The sequence below is a fragment of the Cricetulus griseus genome (assembly GCF_003668045.3).
Source record: "Cricetulus griseus strain 17A/GY chromosome 1 unlocalized genomic scaffold, alternate assembly CriGri-PICRH-1.0 chr1_1, whole genome shotgun sequence".
Classification (NCBI taxonomy): Eukaryota; Metazoa; Chordata; class Mammalia; order Rodentia; family Cricetidae; genus Cricetulus; species Cricetulus griseus.
Window position 1 is genome coordinate 256831288 of NW_023276807.1, and position 20001 is coordinate 256851288.

Here is a 20001-nt window from a genome sequence, read left to right on the forward strand (position 1 = left end):
AAAAATGCACCCCCTCTGGGGAGTGGATGGGGTGGGATTGGGTAGGGAGCACGGGAGGATGGGAGGGAGGGGGAGGGGACTGGGATTGATATGTGAAATACGATTGTTTCTAAATTTTAAAAAAATGTAGAGAACTGTGTGGCTATTGGGAAAACTGAAGTAAAGGGGGGGATGAGAAACAATAAAGGTTCATTGGTCTTTAAGTGAAGAGAATCTGGAGTTTTCTTAAGAGATCAGGGGAGCTGCTAAAATTCGTGTAGAAGAACTAACTACCCAGAGCAGACAACGCTGGGCTGTGACTTGTGTGACTGGGACTCACAAGTCACTTCCTTTCCCTGGATCTCAGGGGCGCTAACATTAGTGCATGGGGAAGACAGACAGCATGGCCAACACCACAAGGATGCTGTGGTTACCAGGGTTTAAAGGCTTTTTCTTGGATTGGCGTGGCTGTGCAATGGGGGGGGGGGTGAGTAAGTGAGTGATCGTCTTCCTGCAGACTGGTGAGAACACAGAAGATGTTAGAGACTGAGATTCTTACCCCCTGCTCCCAAATTCCTTTCCAATTCTCATTTTGGGTCAGTGAGACGCCTCAATAGATAAGGTCATTCTTTGATGACCTGACTTTCATTCCAAGAATCCATACAGCTGGAGGAGAGAATGTACTTGCACATACAAAATAAATGTATGTTCAAAACTCTCAACTTTGAACCCTCTTTGAGTTGGAACTATCCTTTAGATGTTATTTATCATCCCACCCCTTTATAGTAAATATGGGACAAATCAAAGATTATAAAAGTTTAACCATATTTTGTGTTAGATAGCTTACAGTACAGACCTACAACAGCAATAGTAATCTTTAGTGTCTCTTGTAAGTTTTTAAGGTATGATCATGGCTGTGAAATCGTATTAAGTTTTAATGATTATCCTTTAAAAATCTTTGTTTTACTTCTCAGATGCTGAAGTTTACAGTGAGTTTTACCCCGTGCCACCTCCATACAGTGTCGCTACCTCTCTTCCTACATACGATGAAGCTGAAAAGGCTAAAGCTGCCGCCATGGCAGCCGCAGCAGCAGAAACACCTCAAAGAGTAAACAACATTTCACAGTATTTTTGTGACTGTCTGTGCATTTAATGTGAAAGTCGTTCTCTGTGTGTAGGAGTGTGTGTAGTCTCCCTGTTACTGTCTGTGCGTGTCAGTGTTGGTCATGTTACAGTCTGCAGATGAATCCACCTTCTCTGTCCTTGACTTCCTGAGTCTCTGTTGATCTTGTCTGTATCCGTCTCTGAGTATGGCACCCAGAACTTACTTTTTCAGTATACTTGTCACTCCCAGTTTTTGATGTCAGGCAGAGCAGACGCTATTTTCCATCAGAGTCAGCGCACTCTGATCAGCATCACTCTCCCAGTGCTTTTCTTTCCTCTGGACCTCTCTCCACTGATCTCTTTATGGCCCATGCACCTTTTTCTCTTGATACAGTTCACATTTCATTTTCTTGTTGTCAAAGCGATGTTGTCTTATTTTCTATTCATGTTTGCTTTCCCCTTTCCCTTATTCCACCCCCAGTGTGCCCTTTGCTCCTCCTTCCCTTTCACATCTGCATTTATGCCTTTTAATGATTGCCTAAATAACTTGGTATGTCTCTATTGTCGCATCCCACCTGTCTGCCATGTGGGCTCTAGAAGAGCATAAAGGCTGTTCATGTGAACTGGTGGGTTTCAAGGCTAAGGAAGCAAAATCCCGTGTAGTAATACTTCTTAGCTCTTAAGTCTTATCACTTAAATCAGTGATAACAGACTTTGCAAGTAATTTCAGAGTTTAGTCCTTTCCATGTATTATTTTCTAAGCAAAAGGTATACCATACAAACAATATTTTATGTTGTATATTTTAGATTGTTAGAATAATAAAAATACCAAGATATTAAAAGCCTTTTTAAATTTACTTAAAAACTTTAATGCTGAGATTCTTTAGTTTCATAGGATATATGTCCTATAATTTATCAGCCTACCAAGAACTGACTTGAATTTTCACCCAGCTTGTTTGTCAGTCTGTCAGTTTCCTGTAGTTTGGAAAGAAGGCAGGAAACCACTGAGGTCTGAAGGAGAGGCTTAATTATCCAGAGCAGTAGCCGTTGCTCTGCTGTGGGTCAAACCCCAGTTTCTCCCAGGGCAACAGTGGAGATTAGATGGTAATCCCACGTGCCACATGCCAACCCGGAGGGTTATGTTACTAGCGAGCCCAAGCCTTCCACCTGCCCTGCATATTGTGGTTGGGGTGCCCTTTCTTTGTCCCCCCTTTAGACAGGCTCTTAATAATAAATCCAAAACTTTATCTGTTTAGCCAGGTTGGCTGGTCCCTGAGATTTAGGAACCTCCTTGTCTCTGTGTCACCAGCACTGGGGCTGTAGGCACATGGTGCAATGGCATGCTTTTTACATGGGTTGAGGGTTCCAGCTCAGGCCTTTGTGCTTGTACTTACTGAGCCATGTCCCCAGCCCTCAAGTTACCTTTCTTGTGTTTGCCTTTAAAGATATCCTTCTCAACAGCACCTATGATAATTATCTGTATGACCACTTGAGAACGTTAGGTGTTACTCTTAAATTGAAGGTAATAAAATTGTAGTTATTTTAGTGAAATGCTTTGGTTTGTATTTTACAGAACCAGGAGGAAGAGTGTACACCAAGAGATGACTTCAGTGATGTAGACCAGCTTAGAGTAGGCAATGACGGCATTTTCATGCTGGCATTTTTCAGTAAGTGACCTTTCCATTCTGCTTTTACAAAATCCTGGTGTATGTGTATGTAAAATAACAACGAAGAACATGCTGCTAGCATGGGACTACTTCACTTAAAGGGTAAATTGCTTAAGACAGTGGACATAGTAAATCCTAGAACTTATTAAGCGTTTGTTCGGTAATGCTGATTGTAGCCTTTACGGTTGATACTGACCAGAAGTAGATGCATATTTAAACTGAATGAGATTTTACAGGGGAAAAAACAGAATGAAAATTTTAGGAGAAATACTGTGTCTTTTAAGGCTACATGTAGTCATATGTACAGTAAACTACATTTCTGCTTTGAGGTCAGAAGGCTTCCCTTTGAATGCTTTAAGCCATTAGGGTTGGAGAAGGGAAAATTCCAGAAATCTAGCAGTGCCACAAAGGTATGGATATAAGTCTTATGCAGGGAATAGTTATATTTTCACACCATACAAAATTACTAATCATTTAACTTACAAAGTAAATTTAAACTGAAGGAAGACTGTCACAATGTTTGTTATTTCCTAACAAGGGTTAAACTCACTGGGAAATATTGAGGCATATTGCTTAAATGGCTAAAACTAATAGTAGACACATAATGTTCAGTAACCCTGATTAGGTTGCATATTGTGTATGCAACAAAAATGAGAAATGGTTTACTTCATGTCAAACGGCACAGTCTACTTGAGAAGTGATCACCCTTCATGTGTGGGTCCTTCTCCCAGTTTGAGAAGATTTCTAGTTTGCTTTTATTTCATCTGTCAAACAACAGAAGGGAAGAAGGAGAGGGACAGATCCACGGAATGATATTTACATTACTGTGCAGTCTGCAATATTGAGATCCTAACTTGTTCTGCTATGATTTTTCAGTTGGGTCTGATGGACTCACTGAAAAGGCCATGAATTCATTGGTTACATGCAGCTGTTCACCGCTGTTTGTTCTGCTAGTCTAATGAACCTCAGCTTTTCATCTTTGATTCCTGTTCAGCTAGCAAGCTTTTATAGTACTATCAAATTCCTCACATACGTGTTTGCATACATGATATCTTAAACAGGAAGTCCTTTTATTGCTAGGTCTTTAAGGCATCTTGAGGGAGTGGAGGGAGTGGGAAAGCCCCTGCCGTGCACATATGAAGACCAGAATTTGATCCCTTAGCCCCATGCTGAGCAGGTGTGGCAGCGGCCTGTAATCCCAGCACTGGGGAGAAGAGACAGTGGTCCTGGGTTCCAATGAGAGACCCTGCCTCCATAAAGGGGAGAGCAATGAGGAAGACACCCTTGGACCACACACATGCTCACATGTGCCCATAAGCATGCAGATTTAGATCCATGACACACACATCCATTTCCCAAAAGGCAAAGTATCAATTAGAAAAGATTATGAGTGTACTTTTGATATAGTGTAAGTAGCAGCCTCCTTAAAAATGAAAGCATCCATTTATGTCACCTAAGCATTTCACTCTGAACTTACACATTTCCTTTAACCCCAATATCTTTTAATTAATATTCATGTTTTAGATTTGAAATACTTATAAATGTTGTAAGTGCATGGTAACTTAGATTATTTTTTGTCAGTGACAGTATATTAATTTATATAAATACATATTCCCAGATTTAATACATTTCTGAATTTTAGGAAAATTCTATGGAATTGTATTTCTACAAGTTAATTGCTCTTATGCTCTCTGTTTTTACAATTATTTTATATAAGATTAAAATTGTATTTTATTCTGGTATGCCAAGAGCCTGATTTGGTAAGCATAGATTTATTTGCAATTACTCCCATCTAGTGGCTACTCTTGAAATTGCAAGTTGGTTTCTATCCCATCCTTAAACTGGTAGTCTGTAAATACATTCTTTATTATCGCTTGTAACTTAAGCATTTCAGGTTACATTTTTTTTGCAACAAAATCACAGAAAATATGAGTTCTATTAAAAACCTTTCATAGTTTTAATTCTTGATTTCTCTGCTTACAGCATTCATGTTTTTGCTCTTAACTCGTGTAATCTTAGAAAAGATTTACAGTTAAATTTAGTGATATAATTATTTTTCATGTACAGAAGATAAAAGGGGAGAAAGGTGTGTATCTCTGTGTCTCTGGATAATGTTTAGTAAGAACACCAGGAGTAATCTTATATTCAGTCAGTGCCTCTTAAAATTCTCAAGAGGATAGAGTTGTTGGCAGTTAATTTAACTCTAGATGTAATTTGATCCACAATTGACTGAGTGCCAGCGCTTTAAAATGTGTGGACGATTTTGTGAAAACTTTTCCTCCAAGGGTTAGCCGTTTGTATCATGTGTGTCAGAATCTTCATGTCAGAATGAGAGAGACATTACAGCTATTACTCAGCTCTTCTTATTTTAGACTTCAGAAAACTTAAAAAAAAGTTAGTGTTCTTGCAAGCTGAAGTCATTTGAGAGACAGGAACTTCAATTAGGAAAATGCCTCCATAAGTGAGCTTGTATGACATTTTCTTAGTGATTGGTAGAGCAGACCCAGCCTATGGTGGATGGTGCGACCCCTGGACTGGTGGTCCTGAATTCTGTAAGAAAGCAGGTTGAGAAAGCCACGAGGAGCTAGCCAGTGAGCAGCCCCTCTCCATGGCTTCTGCATCATCTTCTGCCTCCAGGTCCCTGCCCTGTTTGGATTCCTGTCCTGACTTCCTTTGATGATGAAAGTATATGAAAGTATAAGCCAAATAAACCTGTTCCTCCCTAAGTTGCTTTGGTCATGCATGGCATTTTATCACAGCGATAGTCCCTAACTGACATAGGCAAATACCAGCCACTTCTAAAGTGACTATTGTTCCTTTCTCATTTAGTCCCATCAGCTGTAGATAGATGAGTGTAGCATGAAAAATAAAATTCAGAGACAGATATTGGGGTTCACACTTCAAGCTGAAGATCAGAGAAGCAAAGCAGCCAAACTAGTAGATGTTACCTCTACCCAGCTGAAATGGCAATCCTGTCTCAGAGGCAAAAGCTCTCAGATCCTGTCTTCTCCTCTTTGTATTCATTTCTCCACTCAGAGATCTCCTTCTGTCTTCCTCCCTAGTGCTGGGATTAAGGGCGCGAGTTCTGTTACTTTTCACTCTTGTGTAGGCCAGGGTGGCCTTGAACTCAGAGAGATCCATTTGCCTATCTCCTGAGTCCTGGGACTAAAGATTTGTGTCACCACTGCCTAGCTTCTACAGCTAGCTAGTGTGGCTGGCTTTCCTTTCTGATCCTTCAGGCAGTCTTTATTAAATCATAACTATTATATGACTACAGATGAGGGCTCTTCTTTTATCCTTATCAGAAGCTGCTGTTGGCATTTTTGTTCTAGACTTTTCTTAAAAGCATGTAGTGTGTTCTGATTATGGCTTTAATTTGCATTTCTCAAATAATTATGATACTGAGCATCTTTATTCTGCAAATTCTTTTAAAATTATATAAAAGTCAAAAGGTCCATTTCTTTAAATGGTGATATAGATGCTAATGTATTGAAAAGAAACTTGTTCTGTCCATGTAAGTCGTCTAAAATAGCTTTTAGATGAGGTTAATATTGGTATTAAATCCAGAAAAAGAATATACAGAATTATAGCTGTTCTTTTTTTATGACATATTATATTTGATTATTTTGTTTTTACCTTTGCAAAACCTCCAGTTTGACTGATCCCTTGAAGATCAGACTCTACAGGAACAATATTGTGATCTCATGTTTTGCTGGTTTACAAATGAAGTTTCAAGTGAGAATGTGGAAAGGAAATAAGAAAGCAAGTGTCTGTTTTCTCACGTCTAGAGACTATGCTTAAATCACATATGTTTAAATCTACACATGTTATATATACACATACATATGAGAGACATGAAAATGGGGTATTTAAAGGTGGGGGTGACCAGTAAGAGGGAGCAGAGGAGTACAGGGATGTGAAGGGGCAAATATGAGCAAATACAGTGACACACATGCATGATAAGTCACAATGATTATTTTGTATGCTCGCTAAAAAAAGTAGTGAAAACTGAACTTCATCAATAATAATGTAGTGTTACGTGCTAGTAATAGCTTTAAAGAACTGATAAGGAAGCTGTTGATCAGACTGACAGGAACCCAAGTTTACCAATTTATTTGCTTATTGTAACAGATCTGCAAGCAGCAAGCTGAGGCAGTCTCTAAGGACAGCTCAGTGGGTAGAGTTAAAAGAAACTGCTGTTTCACTTAGCAGTGAGGTATTGCTATTACTATGTTTCTGTTAATTAGTATAGAAGTTACGACCTTGAAAAGCATGTTTCTGTTGTTTTTAGTGGCATTCATTTTCAATTGGCTTGGATTCTGCTTATCCTTCTGTATCACCAACACCATAGCTGGAAGGTACGGTGCCATCTGTGGATTTGGCCTCTCTCTGATCAAATGGATCCTTATTGTCAGGGTAAGCACCTTGGTAGTTTCTATCTAATGTGTGGTTCATTGCAGCGTTTGCTTCATGCACGCACATTCCACCCAGACAAAACTTTTACCTCTTACTTTGACGTTCTGTAACCGTGAAGATTTGATGTAACTCTATGTGCCATAACTGTATGTGAAAGATTGCTAGTTTGAAATAAGCAGATGATTCCACCTTTGGTATCTGTGTCCTCACTTTAAGTTATTTAAATGTTCTCAAATTTACTTGGTTTCCTCATAACATAAATTGATAAAAACTGCCTCATGGGATTATTTCTGAAAATGGAAAGCAAAGTACCTTATTCAGTTGCCTGTAGTATTCAGAAATAATGTATATATGTTTTTAATATATACTATATACATATATATATATGTATATACATGTGGCATACAGAAATACAGTATATGTGCTTTGAACAAATCATGTTTTATGATCTTGTGATGTAGTACAAGTGTACCTTAAATAAAAAACCCAAAGATTTCTGCTTAATAAGTTATTATGAATTTAACTATCTCCTAAGGTGGTTTTTACCTATGCCCTTTTGTTCTTCGTTAAGGCTGGTCAAAGACATATCAAGGTCACTAAGAATAATGTATAGGTTGCCAAGGACTTTTTAAAAGTGTATTCAATTCGAACTGAGAACTTTGGCATATAGAAATGCAACAAGAAGAGATGGATATTGGAAAATCCTGTTTCAAATAATAACTAAATATTTTCTCTCTCAAAGCTTTGAGAGCTGAAAAGTAAAGACTAATGATTGTCAGCACTTGCTCCTGCTGAGTGTGTGGTAGACACCCATAGCCCACACTGAGCCTGAGGAAGGGAGATTCTGAGGCCATCTTAGGCTACATTGTAATGCCCTATTTCAACATTTTAAAAAGGGGAGTAAAAAAGAGAAAGAAGGAGAAAGCTTACTGAAAACCCTCATCCCTTGCTCGATGTGTTCTTTGTAAGCCTTTCCTAATTTCCTCTTCCCTGAAACAACTTTCAAGGTGGCCACTAGGGGACAACAATGTGTCCCTTTTTCATGTGTCCCAATGTCTCTTGTGATGAGATAGTTTTCTGTACAAGTTGTGTAGGTGCTTTGCTGTTGGGCACAGTCACCTTGTTTCTTACCTTGCCTCTTGAAGGTTTCCTGTGGGCATCTTTTCACAAATGTTTCTTCCTGCCTTTGTTAGCTTTCATTTATTCAGTGTGTGTGTGTGTGTGTGTGTGTGTGTGTGTGTGTGTGTGTGTATAAAGCACCTTGTGAGAGTCTGTTCTTTCCTTCCACCATGTGGGTTTTAGTGTCCAACTCAGAATTGGTGACAAGTGTCTTTGCCTAATGAGCTGTTTCTAGGCTCTCCCGTGGGTTTTAAAGGGTAGACCTAGCAGGATGGCCATGGGCAGCTCCTTCCATTGTTGTGTCAAGTTTGCTGAGAAGCTACCTACTGGCCTCTCTAAAGACAGTGGAACCTGGGAGAATGCAGCCTAAAAATGAGGCAGATTAAAGTCTCATGCGTTTCCAGCCTCAGATCCTGAGAGGAGGGGCACAGAAGCACATTCCAGGAACAATTCTGTGTCCAATTGGAAGAAACTGAGGTCATTAGACTTTTATTTTCTTGGAGTTTTCTCACAAACATTCAGAATTCCCCTTGCATGACTCCATTCTTGGACTGTGTTGTGACTGATATCCAGAGTTTTAAGTGATGTCAGCCGACTACTAAATTCAAGTATGTAAATTATACAAATAGTATTTACTTAAAAATTGCTTTCTGATTGAAAGTGCTAAATCTTCCTAAAGTTTTCAGTAGAATAACAAGTCTGAAATATTCACTTCTTTAAATGTTCCAGATGCTCAGATAATGCATTTGTTTTATTAATTAAAAGTAGCCATTGTACAAATATTAATACTCTGAATGATATTAATTTTGAATTTGTTTTATAGCTTCCCATGGTTTTGGTTCTTCTAACAGATCCTGTACTGGTACATATCAGATTATAGGGTTTGAATGTTAATCTATTGATTCTTGGTTGAGATATACATACTAGTTTCTTTTAAGATGATTAAAGTTTGAGCCATTGTGTGAACTGTCCTCTGGTAATTTTTTAAAATTTTACTTTAAAAGATGTCAAGTTTCCACCAGGAGCTTAAATCTACTAGAGGTTGTAAAACACATAAACCTGCCCTTGCAGATTTTCTTGGTAGAGAAACTGCAAAGAGTTGGGACTAAGTGTGTCCAGACTTCAGATGGAATTTCTCATTTAAATTATAGAACACAGAAAACTATTCAAAAACTAATTTTTCAATTTTCCTAAAGTTGATAATTTGCTAGGGTCATTCTTGATATACAAGAGGAAGTCAACCCATTAAGCATAGCCTGCACCTTGAGGGTATTAAAGCCCCATTCTCTCATGGGAGTTTCTGGGTGCTGCTTATTGGGTATCATATGTAGAGAGCTGAAAACATATTGCTTTGTTTTTTTACCTTTTTATTTCTTACAGCTTCTAAAACCCTCATGAAACCTTTTTCTTGATAAAAAGTAATTTTTCAGTTGTCAAGTTCTTTTCTCATTGTATATTTTGTAAGTGCAGGAATGTGTGGCACTTGCAGTTCTAGTACATTCCAAAGGACTATGACATTCTAAATCTTCGGAATTTCCAAAAATCTAAGCTTAGAATTTAGATAAGTAGGTATTTATTGATTTAAAATTATTCCATAGGAAGTATTTCAGAAATTTTAAAAAAACACCATTTGATAATCTCCATAAATATACTTCCCAAGTTGTGACATCACATAAAGTTTGTATTTTTATTATTAACAAAGCTGTAGATTTTTAAGCTTTTATAGAAATTACCAACATATAGTTGGAAATACTTTTAATTAGTTTCAGATACAACCATCAATCTGCATTTAACAAAATTATTTTTAGGTAAGTAAGTTTCAATTTGGAGATCAGTAAAAAGAAATAAAATTAAGACAAGTTTTTTTTTAACTTATTTAGAATAGATTATCTGACATACTTAAAGGAATTATTATTATTTTGAGGTAATTTAAGATACATAATATACATAAGATACATAAGCTACTTACATAGGGAAGAATTGCCCATAATAGGTTAAGAACACTGTGTTATAAACCCTTTCAATGCCATGAAGTACAGGTCTGTTCAAGAGAGGATACCTGTGTCCTGTGCTGTGAGGCCCTGCCTCTTGGCTGCCTGTTAACTTCCCACCTCACACAGAACAGAAGGCCGGCTAGCATGGCTGGTAATAGCAACTGTTGAAATGGCACTTCAGAGTTCATTGAGCTATTCTCAGCTCACTGTCGGGAGCTGAATGCCAGGCATCTAGTTTGAAAATGAAAACTTTCTAATGAGTTGGGGGTCTTTATGTGCCTAGTATTTTGGTAGTGACTAACAGTAGGGGGTTACAGAAGGTCAAAGCGCTTCTTTCTAGAGGTCAGCACATGACATCCCCCTCTGATAAGATTAAACTAATATGGCTTTTGTGCTAATATCCAAAGCAGCAGGTTGCTGTGGCCTATGTGGGGTAGTAGTTGTAGCTTTGAGACTATAAGAAATTGGCATGAACTTTCCAATGAAAAATGTTTAGCTCCAATATATAACATTTAGACATCTATTCTTTTGCAAGCAGTTAGGAGTTTTTGTTGATACAGTATTATATATAAGTTTCCAATTGCATAAGAGAGTTTTCCCCAAATATATATCATTAAGTAGTATTCCCGTGCTTTTCTTTCATGCTTTTTTAATATGCTGCTTTTAAGCATTAAAGATTATTTGAGATAAATTATTCTGATACCTGGAGTAAGCTGAGTGTTAAAATTTAATAATATAAATATAATTAATATATTTATGTTCACTCCATAGTTTTCTGACTATTTTACTGGCTATTTCAATGGACAGTATTGGCTTTGGTGGATATTTCTTGTACTTGGTAAGTTTATTCTTAATGTGGTTCCGTTTAAATAATGTTAGTTTATTACTTGGCTAACTGGTAACTCTAAAGTCATAGAGTGCAGACATGTGTGTCATAGTAATGCAGAAGGAAGGTCGCTGGTGTAAAATCTTGCACTGGCTCTTCTCCGCTCCCAATTCTCTGAGGTGCCACATGTCCCCTAGATGGAAAAAGCAGAGGTGTCAACACAGAGAACCCATGGCTGAATGACAAATAAGTCCTGCAGAATTTGAAAATTTCAACCTAATTTAAATATTGTTATCTTTAGTAATTATTCCCAGGAAACCCACGTGCAAAATTTTAATGCTATTATGCAAGTAGGAGGGTTTGAGCAGTCCGTGCCTTCTCTTACATTTCAATCATGGAAGCATTCTTTGTGCTTTAGAAATGTGCCCTTTCTTCTTTAATCTGCCAGTGCAGGAAAGGCTTCCTGCCCGCTGACCACAGCACTTTTGTTTAGTTGTCTATTTGTAAGACATGCTTTTATTATGTGCTTACATTTATGAGTTTTCAATAATTCATGCTAATTAAGTTAATTTTAACATTATATTATACTTTTGACCCATATTTTAAATGTCTTGACTGACCATCCAATTTTAATTCTTTTAGATTACAGTAGGTGGCAGTCTTCTCTTTAGGTTTTTAGTCATACTATTGGACCTTGAGGATTTTTTTGGAAAACAAATTGTTGGTGGCCAATTAAGGTCGATAACTTCTTTCTGTAATACCACAGTGAAATTATTTCAATGTTATAACTATGTTGGAGATCATACTTAATGTAATGGTTAAGGTAGGATTATGTATTGTTAATTATATCCTAGATTCCTGAATTCTTTGCTCTTTATTGAGTCTTTTACCTAAAAGTGTATGTATGCGGGGGGGGGGGGGGGGGGGGACGGACTATTAATTCCAATAAGTATTTAAACTTACCAGTGAGTGTACTTGCTTAAGTGTCCACTGTTAAGAAATGGGTGAAGTCAGGGAGATAACTGGGCAGAGTTCAGACGACAGTCCCATTGCCAATCAGAGCCAGGGGCTCAGGGTTAGTTACAAGAGTATGCAGACTTCGTCAGCACTAAAGTGATGCTGTCTCATACTTGAAGCATGCTGACTACAAGTAGGATGCTGAGATGAGTGGTCACCGAGTGGGTTTTGGAAATGAATGGCTTATTTTAGAAAATGCCTGTGAGAACCACACTTGTGTCTAAGAACTAGCAGCTTCATAGACAAAAGAAGGAATCTCACAAATGAATTTTGTCTGTTATTTTTAAATATTGTTTTTGACCTGCATCTGGTAGGGATTGAGGGTAGAATTCAGACAGAGGTTCACAAATGGAATAAGTTGGGTATGAAGCCAATGGGTCTAGATTTAACTGAAACTTCACGCCTTCACTCCCTCATCATGTGTGTGTTGTGTCTTCTCTCCAGTCTCTGACAAACTGCCTCTCATAACTGTCTGAGCGTGGGCATAGAATTGGTTTTGGACTTAAGCTTTCAAGTCCCGCAGCATTTTCTTCCTTTCTGGTGAAGGGGCTCACGTGCATACATGCCTTCTGTTTTCTTTTCTCCCCACTGTTTCTGGTGTTGAATTTACTGGAGTTGAGTGCTTTCCAGAAAACTGTGTGTGTAAAGATTCCAGAGGCTTGTACTAAGAGTGTTCATGCTTCTACTCTCATCTAGTGTTCTGAATCCAAAATGCTGCAGCATTTCACAGGCTTTGCTTTTTCAGTTATGTGTGTGAGGTAGATGGCTATTGTGTGAAATAGTAACCCACTCAGAGAGCTACCTCAGCTGTCCAGTCGAAAAGAAACCACTAGAGGGGCTTGTCTGTTTTCATTAGTTACAAACAAAAACTTAAAATCATACCCATCATTGAGTACAGATTCCACAAGTGGCAGGCCCTTTACATTGTGAGACAGGCTTTTCTTTCTTTCTTTCTTTCTTTCTTTCTTTCTTTCTTTCTTTCTTTCTTTTTTTTTTTTTGTTTTTTTGAGACAGGTTTCTCTGTGTAGCTTTGGAGCCTATCCTGGCATTCATCTGGAGACCAGGCTGGCCTCGAACTCACAGAGATCTGCCTGCCTCTGCCTCCCGAGTGCTGGGATTAAAGGAGTGCACCACCAACGCCCGACGGAGACAGACTTAGTTTTGAAATTCTTGTTTTTGTTTTGTTTCTTTGTTTTGCTTGGTTTTTGGTTTTTGGTTTTTCTTTGAAATTTGGTTTTGGTGGCAGGGAGAGAGAGGATGCCAGGGCAGAGGGCGGATGTGAGGAGACGGGGAGATTAGTGGGATCGGAATGCATGATGTGAAACCCACAAAGAATCAATACAAGTTTCTTCTTTTAAAACAAAATTTCTAGGACTGGGCTCATTTAAAATTCATTAACTCTTCTACTTAATGCTATCATTACATACACATTTCTATATGACTTTGGAGTTTTATAGCTTACATTTGCTTTAATTGTGTTACAGTTAGGATTAAGAAATTGAAAGAATGTCAATAAAATGTTATTATATTTTATCATGATGGAGTTACCGTTGTAGCTTAAGATATAACATAGGATGAATGGAACTCTACAGATTTGCTTCCTCAGCAGAAGAGGTCATATTTGTATTGTCTGTTGTCTGTGTGGTTCCCTTATGTTAAACGTATGGTTATTTCATCTCTGTAGGCCTGCTCCTATTCTTCAGAGGGTTTGTTAATTACCTAAAAGTCAGAAACATGTCTGAAAGTATGGCAGCTGCACACAGAACAAGATACTTCTTCTTACTATAGAGGTAAGAAATGTTAATGTGATATTTGTTTATTCACATTATACAGACATTTGCCAGATACATATGGCTTATTTAATATATACTCATAATTTTACTTAATGTATTTAGTATGCTTTATGCTTAATAGCTTATTGAAATTTAATAAGCTGCTGATCCTTTTAGATAACTTAGATAAAGTTTTTTAAATTGAACTTCACTAATTTAAATTTTAAAATACAAAATTAGAAACGAAAACTATTTAATTTTGTGGTGTTGTGATCAAATTCAGTACTTCACATATGGAACGAGCAAGCATGTTAACCCTTGACCATGGTCTTGAGACAGGCTCTTCCTAAGTGCTGCAATTACAGGTGTGTGCCACTATGCCCAGAGAAACTTTTTTTTTAAAAGATTTATTTATTATATATTTAGTGTTTGGCCTGCACATATGCCTGTAGGCCAGAAAAGGGCACCAGATCTCATTAGGGATGGTTGTGAGCCACCATGTGGGTGCTGGGAATTGAACTCAGGACCTCTGGAAGAGCAGCCAGTGCTCTTAACCCTTGAGGTAACTCTGCAGCCTGCCCAGAGAAACTTAAGAGTCCTACTTCTTCACCTTCTTTTTAATGGTTTGCCACAGGCACATTTGAAGTAACCAGCAGTACAAAACTTGAAGACTTTGAAAAGTATAGTTTTTATAACAAAATACTTACAAAGAAAGGATGGATATTCTGCAAAAAGTAGTGCAAAGTCCATGTAGATACCTGGTGGGAAAAACAAAACAAAAAACCAAAAATCCAGAATGACCACAGATTTGTTACTGAAAAATGCTTTGTCATACAAGAAAAAAAGGAAATGAACAAAGAGAACTTGATAGTTACCCAGAGAGTTTCTGGAAATGGTGTGTGTAGTCAGCACTTATTTATTAAACAGCCGAGGAGTCTCTTCAGGTAAAGAGACCTCATGTGCTTACTCAGCTCTCTGTATTTATGGGCTCTGTGTCTGTGTGCTTAGCCATTCATGGGCTTTTAACAGTTGAAAAAGAATTGCATCCACATTGAACATGGAGATTTCCCTCCAGTCACTGTTCAAACGCTCCAGTGTATTGAACTGTATTAAGTGCTGTATATAAGAAGAGATGGTACCCACTAGCAGAGGATGCATGCAGGTTATGCCTACACACCATACCATTTTGTCTAATGTACTTGAGCATCTGAGAACTTTGATGTTGGAGGGAGTCCTGAAACCAATCCGCTGTAGCTATTGAGGAAAGATTATACTCTTTGTAAGTCAATTGTGGTTTATGATTTGATTATTTACATTTATAGCGTATGTTACTTATTGTAAGTGCCCCAACCTTAGATAAAGATAGGCAACTAAGGAATACTGAGATGGAGAGAAATAGTCTTCCTTATGGATGGGCCCCCTGATTGGTTAGCCTTGCAATTGTATACCTACAAGTATTGAGCAGGTTATATTACATATCTAGGCATTTATATATCTGTAAGAGTAACAGAAAAAAAGAGGCCTGATTTCAAGAGGGACTTAGGTGAGAGGGATTGGGAGGAAGGAAGGAAAAGGAGGAGGGAGGAAAAGGAAGAAGGAAATTCAATTATATTTTAGATAAAAAATTAAAAAGATAAAAAGGACATATCATTTTAGCTGGAGAATATACATATAAATATAGTGTCTATATAAGTATATTTCTGGATTATATTAAAATATTAGTCTAAGTGTTTAAGATTCCCTATCCTCATAAGATACTAAATTTTCTTTTTAATCATTAAAATGTCTTTGTGAATATTGGCACCAAGGATTTAGTAGTATTAGCAGTGAGATAAAAGGCAAAGAAATATTGCTAATTTGAGCACTGTTCTCTGAGTAGTGTGATTACTTTGCAGGTTTTAGAGAGTCAAATATAATGTAAATTTTGTAGACTACATGAAGGTCTTTTATAGATGCTTTTTCTTTTAGAAAAATATTAAAATATTATTTAATATTTAAAAAAATATTAAAAAATATTAAAAATATTAAAATATTATCTTTATCCAAAGACTGCTCTATACATAAATGAAATGCAGCTGTAAAATGTGTTTGTACTGTATTATGATTTCAAGTATAATACATTTTAAGAGTGCTTTTTTCTTTGTCTCTAGATTGCATCAAGCCAACATTCCTTTCTTATACCAATGTGAAATGTCCACGTCATCTGTAAACCTGCAGCTTTGCTAAGATAGAAGACTGCTGAGAGCAGAAGAAAACTTAGAGAGAGGTGGAGCTTCAACATGAAATGGCAGGGTGGTTTAAGCTTAAAAGCCATTCTGCTCATTGTTTAATTATCTGTATTTCATTTATTTTGCACATTTGTATATGTGCCTATTTAAAAGATACGCATATACTTGAAAGAATCCATAAAGTTGTTGCAGCAAAGTCCGGTCACACTTGGTTAATCAGTGTTTGATATAATTGGAAGAGTTGAGTGATAAACACTTCCAGCATGTAAATGCTTCTAACTTGACCACTAGTGTAATAAAAATTACATTATTAATCTTGTCAAATGCTTTAGTTTCTGGCTCTTAGATTCATTTGGTATTTCCAAACATGAAATATTCTTTGCTATAGATAATGTTTATTAAAACTTGCAGTGTGATTATTAGAAAAGATTTGTCAAATTTTTGAGTATGATATTATTTAGGGAAACTGTAAATAACCATGCATAAGTTGCTTTTTACATTCTTTTCTTAGAATTGTGTCTAGATTTCTTTTCATTAATTTAAAATTAAGTAAACTAAATATATAGAAATAAACTTTGTTCAAGATAGAGTGGTTTCAGATGAACTTTAAGAAAATGAGTAAACCAAACGTTGTTTAAAGAAAAGCTAAGCGGCAATACTAGTTTTAGGGGTTTTCGAATGAGAAGCTTACATTTAAGGATTACTCACCTTAGCAGTTCTTACAAGAAGATATTACATTAGATCTTATATTTATTTACATCTAAGACAATTCAAAAAATTGATTTATCAAATATTCTCATTTGCATTTGTCTTTTAAAAGCCAATAAAAGTATCTTTCAATATTACTGTAATCATTTTTTTCTTTAAATGCTTAGTTTGTTAAACTTAGCAAATAAAATCCTGTTCTGTTAATAGCACCTTGCTTAATGATTGCAAGATTAATTTGTAAAAACATACAAGCTGAATTGAGATAACTCAAAATACATACTTACATACTTTGATGTTATGAAGTATATCTGAGATGTAGGGGTCTTGAGTGTCTGTGTGGTGAGTGCGTGCAACCATTAATCCAACTGGAATCGGCTTTCACGTCCATAGCTATATAGTGCTTGGTACCGTACGAATCACTCTGTCTCCTGTGGTTTTCATTTTTATTGTAGCTTTTGAACACCAACAGTAAAGATGATAGAAATTAGATCACTGTAGAAATGTCATTTGATATAGCTATAAAGAACATACAAATTGATTGCTAGACACTAGGACTAAAAGGTACATCTAACTATTCAGGACCATTTTTCCAGTTTTAAGGAAAAATAAAATTTACTATGTTTTATTACCTCTTTTGTACTTCTTGTATTTTATGATTTTTTCATTGGTTTTGGTAAATAAAACATACAGTTTTGTTTGCTAATTGAGCCTCCTAAATTGTTTTCACTAATTCACTTTATTTCTCTTCTTCATAGAATTTTGTTGTTGGTTGAAGTGCATGTGCTCCACCCGGTTGAAGTCAAGCACTAGTGTGCGGGGGCGAGCACTAGTAACACAGAGAACTCATGCTGGGTTTCCAGAGGCGAGCACTAGTAACACAGAGAAACTCACGCTGGGTTTCCAGAGGCTCTTCATTTCCTTTAACTGTAACTGTAAATTACAAGGAAGCTCAGCTACCAAACATCCATTTATTAAAATTCCATTTTTGTTTTTGTTTTATATTCATATTTTGGTTTTATATATGTATGTGCCATTTTTGATCCAACCTCAGAACGTCACATTTTATTTTGATTTCTCTCTTAAATCGGTGAGTTCAAATGTATATTTCATAACCCTCTATATAATTGTACTAGTTCAACGGTATATAAATCTCATCATCCAAGCAGGATTGCCAAAGTGTCACTTGGAAAACTTAGTATTCCTTTTCAGATATGTGGACCTATGAATGTCTGTATTTGCTGTGAGCTTGAACAGCTGCTGTTTGGAAACCATTGTGAGTGAATGTGAGCCAGAACTTGGATGTTAATGTAAAAGTACCTTAAGTGACTTTGGTTGTATTTGAATAACTGTGTTATGGGTTGAATAATCCATTTTGATATAGTTAAATAATCAACTATTTTATAGCAAAATTGTTTTTCTATGTAGTGCATTAGGATTTCAAAAAATTGAAAGTTAAAAATACGAATCCTGTTATACCAAGTTAAACTGAAAAAGTCTACTTCACAGAAAAAAAAAAAACCACTAATCTCCAACCAATTATTTTAAGCCCGTCAGATAAATCCCAATTTAGACATGTCTTTGAAGTAGTTCATAAATTTTAGTTGTTAAAGTCATAATCACAAGTGTTTTTTTTTTTCACTTCCATTCCTGCTCCCCCCCCCACCTTCTTTTTCATCTAGGAAAGCTAGGCAAGCATTCTACTACTGAGCTATACACCTCAAGCCATCTTTTTATTTTGAGACAGTATCCCAGGGTTGTCCCTGAACTCACTGTAGCTCAGAACAGCTCTTGAATTTGCTGTCCCTCTGCTTTAGCTGTCCACATAGCTCAAATCACATACCTGCACCACATTTTCAATTAAACCTTTCATAATTGGGAAAGTAGAGGTCAAAATGTCCAACTGGAGAAACAGTCAGGAATTCTCAACCCTTTCTCCACACAAGCATGGTGACAGTAAATCTGATTCTCCCTTTCCTGTGTCTGGAACCTGCTCAGAACACCTCAGGTTACAGGTTTTTCTCAGATTCAATAGTGCTTCCTCCCTTCAGTGTCCTGGAAGGGAAGATATATGGGTACCTTAAATAAGAATTGACTACTATAACTCACTCCTTTTGAGAGAAAGAACTTGGGGAAGGACAGAAACCAAAATAGAATCTTAAAGTCTTTCTTAAACAACATTTATTTATTTATTTATTTATTTATTTATTTATGGCTTGGAAAACAGGCATAGTAATTTATTTTTAAAAGAAGTTAAATTTGATTACAGTTTATAATATTTGATAAACAATGGGATTTAGAGTTTTTAACTGCTATTGTATCATTTGAATTTATGAGTTAAGTAGTCATGAATTAGCATATTATTTTTAAGACATCATTCTTGATAAAGTTTACCTGTTAGATGATAATGTACCATTTGTTATTTTAACAGTGTCCTCCTTGCTTATATAGGAAACATGCTGGCATGTAGTTTGTTAATATAATTGTATAGATGGAAATGCCATCCTTTTGAAAACCAGTTTAAGATTCTAAGTATATTATCACCATCTTTACCTCTCTGACATGTGATATATATATCAAATTCAAGATTTGAGACAAAAACAACTCTGGTATGGAATTAGGTTTGTGAGTTGCAGCATTTTGTAAACTTCTCGAAGTTTTTGTTTGTTTGTTTGTTTTTTGTTTTGGGAGATAGGTTATGGTTTAATACATGCAAGCAAATCAACTTTTTAAAGATAATGTTTTTGTTTTTATGTTCCAACAGATAACAATGCAAAATCTTTATTTTCAGCTTCACACGTGTACCTGTGTCCCCTCCTTCTCTCCCTCCCCTCCCCTCCCTCTCCTTCCCTCTTTTTGATTGTATAAGAACAAGACTTGGGGCCTCTGGATAAGCAAGCTGAGCCCTCTCATTGAGTTCCATTCCAAGTCCATGCTTTACTTAGACATGTTTTTGTTTTGAAGGGTTGTGCTGTCTATTCTCAGCAAACCCACCTGATTTCGATGACAACCACGTTTTAAAACTCTAGTCTAGGAGCTGACAAGATGTCTCAGGGTGATGGCCCCAGATGCTAGTCAGACGATTTGAGTTTGGTCCTCAGAACTCACTTGGAGGAAAGAGCGAGCCATTTGTAAGTCGTCCTCTCCCTTCCACAGGTACGTGATGGCATGCAG

The 20001-nt window shown here is 36.7% G+C and overlaps 1 protein-coding gene across 1 annotated transcript in view; it reads left to right on the forward strand.

The window, feature by feature from the left end:
* Window positions 1-17458, forward strand: part of Ndfip2 (Nedd4 family interacting protein 2) — a 50376-nt gene extending 32918 nt beyond the window's left edge. Inside the window, 6 exon segments of the mRNA XM_027393960.1 lie at window positions 954-1087; window positions 2657-2750; window positions 7042-7166; window positions 11051-11117; window positions 13807-13912; window positions 16045-17458. Coding sequence (XP_027249761.1) covers window positions 954-1087; window positions 2657-2750; window positions 7042-7166; window positions 11051-11117; window positions 13807-13910 — 524 coding nt within the window. The 3' untranslated portion in view covers window positions 13911-13912; window positions 16045-17458.
* Window positions 17459-20001: the final 2543 nt, after the last annotated feature.